Source organism: Toxorhynchites rutilus, chromosome 1 (assembly GCF_029784135.1).
Source record: "Toxorhynchites rutilus septentrionalis strain SRP chromosome 1, ASM2978413v1, whole genome shotgun sequence".
Classification (NCBI taxonomy): Eukaryota; Metazoa; Arthropoda; class Insecta; order Diptera; family Culicidae; genus Toxorhynchites; species Toxorhynchites rutilus.
In genome coordinates, this window is record NC_073744.1 from 191,094,190 (window position 1) to 191,097,029 (window position 2,840).

Sequence of the window (2,840 nt, forward strand, 5' to 3'; positions counted from 1 at the left end):
TCTTAGCAGTATACAAACCATTCTATCCTTGAAACAACAGACGAAAGCATCGTATTTTCTTATCAAAATTAGGAATGCATTGAATTTTCTTGTTGATAACAGTATTCCAATCACTTTCATTTGGATTCCTTCCCATTGCTCTCTTCCTGGTAATGAGAAAGCGGATACACTCGCAAAGATGGGAAGTATGCAGGGCACAGTTTTTGAAAGACAAATAGCGTATCGGAAATTCTTCTCCATTTCCCGACAGCAGTCACTCACCAGTTGGCAAAACCAATGGAACAGAGATGAGCTTGGGAGATGGCTATACTCTATCATCCCCAAAGTTTCAACGAAGGCAACGAAATTTTATTAGAACTATGTCCAGATTGATGCCCAATCATTCCGCGCTAAATGCGTATCTCTTCCGCATAGGTCTTGCTACTAACAATTTATGCAACTGTGGTGAAGGGTATCATGACATCGAGCACGTTGTTTGGTCATGTAATGAATTTTGAAATGAAAGAATCAAACTGGTTGCCGATTTAGTGGCTCAAGGAGTACACTCACGCATGCCAGTTCGCGATATTTCAGCTACTCGCGACCAAAATTTTATGTTCCCCATATATATCTTCCTAAGAAGCGCTAATGTTATTATTTAGGTCGCACCTCCTACTCCCACTGTCCATTCTCCCTTCCTTTCCTATTACACAAACAGAACTTAGTACCCGTTGAGATAACGTCCTATTACACAAACAGAAGGATACCGTTGCTACATCAAATGGCAATGTAGTTGGCAGGCACACAGGCACTGTTACAGACAAGAATAATACCGACGAGTCAACGAAGGAATAAGTTATATATTTTTTTATATTGCATTGTAGTTGCACTGTAGTTTTAGCTAATTAGACTTAAGTGATTGATTATGTAGTTATAATATATTCAAATAGTTTTAAAATGTATTGCTTAATGGTGGCTCTTTATCCACTTGAGCCTAATTAAATAAAGGAAAAAAAAATGTTTCTTCGAGAGCGTGGTTTATAGTTTTCGCACAACGTAGATGGAAAAAAGAATGCCTTGTGATATAATCAATAATTAGACAACATATACTACTTACAACATTCATTTAGTATCGATTCTAGCGATGCACACTATTCCCACTTTTTGGACACATCGATATACTCTCCGTCGGGCATATCATACCCATCGATCGGTGGCGTCGCAACTGGACCCTCCACTTTAAGCGGCACGATCCCCATATCCGGCTCGATAGCCTTCTGGTACAGTTCCTCCGACTCGAACCGAAGCTCGTTGAGGGCCTTTGTCTGGGCCGCCAACACCTTATCAATCAGCTGATAATCCGCGAGCTTTTCCAGTCGCTTGTGTTTTGCCCACTGCTTCTCGAGCAGTACCCGGCTCTCGAGCACTTCCGGAGTCACCCTGATACCGGTGCGCTTGCGTTGCTCCCTCTCGTCGATCAGTTCGATCGGTATGTCAAGATCCTCGACCGGTTTCAGCTGGCGAGCATTCTTTTCCAGTCGTCGAATTTGCTTCTCAAGACGCTTCTTTTTACGCTCCTCGCGCTGCTTCAGCACCTGGGGGTCTATTTTCTTTTTCTTCTTCAAGGGCTCAGCGCAGAGCACCGGGGTATAGTGGAAGTAGTTACCACTTCCGGTGTGAATCGACCGGAGGGCGAATGGACCAGCGGATGAGAGCGGTAGTGATCTGAAAGAGATGTCGAAGAATGAGGCTAATGCTACGATCCAAACGAACTTGAATGAGGATACCTAATTAAAGAACCAATGTAAAACATTTTCGTTTCAAAAGATGTTATGAATTGCAGAAACAATCAGAAAATTCTTCCGATGTTTTGAATAGCCTCTATTAAACAGTTCTTTCGTAACCATTGCATTGGAGAAACGTCAAACGGTTAGCTTTGTTTACAAAATCAACTTCTCGAAAATTTGCACACTATTATCTTAAAACGTGTAATTTTAAGGCTGGCCGAATAGTTCAAGAATGAAAAGGGGAACCGCAAGCAAAAAACACAATTTTGTTTTGTAGAATTTCACGAATTTCATGAATGAGTAAATAAAACCGGGAATAAAGCCAAATAATCGAACATTCTTAAGGTGGCCGTACACTGTTTGCCCGGAGGTCAAATATTTGATATTTTTTGACAGATAAGGTTTGATTTGATATTTGTACAAACACTATTTTGTTTGCCACTCTTCAATTTTAAACAGTAGTAAACAATATCGAACACCGAACAAATCAACTGAAATATCCAAGGTAACCTAACCATGTACCGACAGGTTCGAAGAACAGACTGAAAAAATATTTTAGGCATCCAATAATTGCAAATATTCAATGTCGTGTTTTGTGTAGAATATATTTGATCAGTACACGTTGACCAAATTTTATCTGTCAAAAAGAATCAAATATTTGGCTTCTGTCAAACAGTGTATGAGCACCCTTAGATTTACCTACTTTGTTCTCTACAACGAATTTTATTCGTTCATATTCAGATGGTGAAGAGGCTTTGCGAGGCAAATTACGATTTTTGGAAATTTTACCATAGAAATTGTCACATTCCAGATCGAATTTTTGTCCAACATGGAGTCGCGAAATAAATAATTCGTTGCCCACATAATGTTCATTGTAAAAGAAAACTTTCAACTAATCCGGTACTACCAGGCAGACTTAAAATATAATTAGTAAGCTTTACGAATTTTTTACACTCTAGAAAATTGTTTTCCATTTGGTCGGTGTTAAGTGTCCCCTCTGACAAGTCGCAAAATTGAAAATTTCGTGTTATTGATTACATTTGGTTGAGCATTATGTAAGCTACATACCACATT

At 39.4% G+C, this 2,840-nt stretch overlaps 1 protein-coding gene across 1 annotated transcript; it reads right to left on the reverse strand.

Annotated features, from left to right (window-relative positions):
- Nucleotides 1-1,086: 1,086 nt before the first annotated feature.
- LOC129761899 (39S ribosomal protein L40, mitochondrial) lies at nt 1,087-2,171 on the reverse strand. Its single transcript, XM_055759736.1, has 2 exons — nt 1,767-2,171; nt 1,087-1,704 (listed from the first exon to the last, which is right to left on the reverse strand). The coding sequence occupies exons 1-2, from the start codon at nt 1,790-1,792 to the stop codon at nt 1,131-1,133; spliced, it is 600 nt and encodes a 199-aa protein (XP_055615711.1). The 5' UTR covers nt 1,793-2,171; the 3' UTR covers nt 1,087-1,130.
- Between the last annotated feature and the right edge of the window lie 669 nt (nt 2,172-2,840).

What these genes read in the sequence shown, in the direction of transcription:
- LOC129761899 (XM_055759736.1), bottom strand. Translation starts at nt 1,792, where the DNA reads ATGTTTTACATTGGTTCTTTAATTAG. An exon ending in TACATTGGTTCTTTAATTAG is followed by an intron (nt 1,705 to 1,766) that starts GTATCCTCATTC and finishes CATCTCTTTCAG; the next exon opens with ATCACTACCGCTCTCATCCG.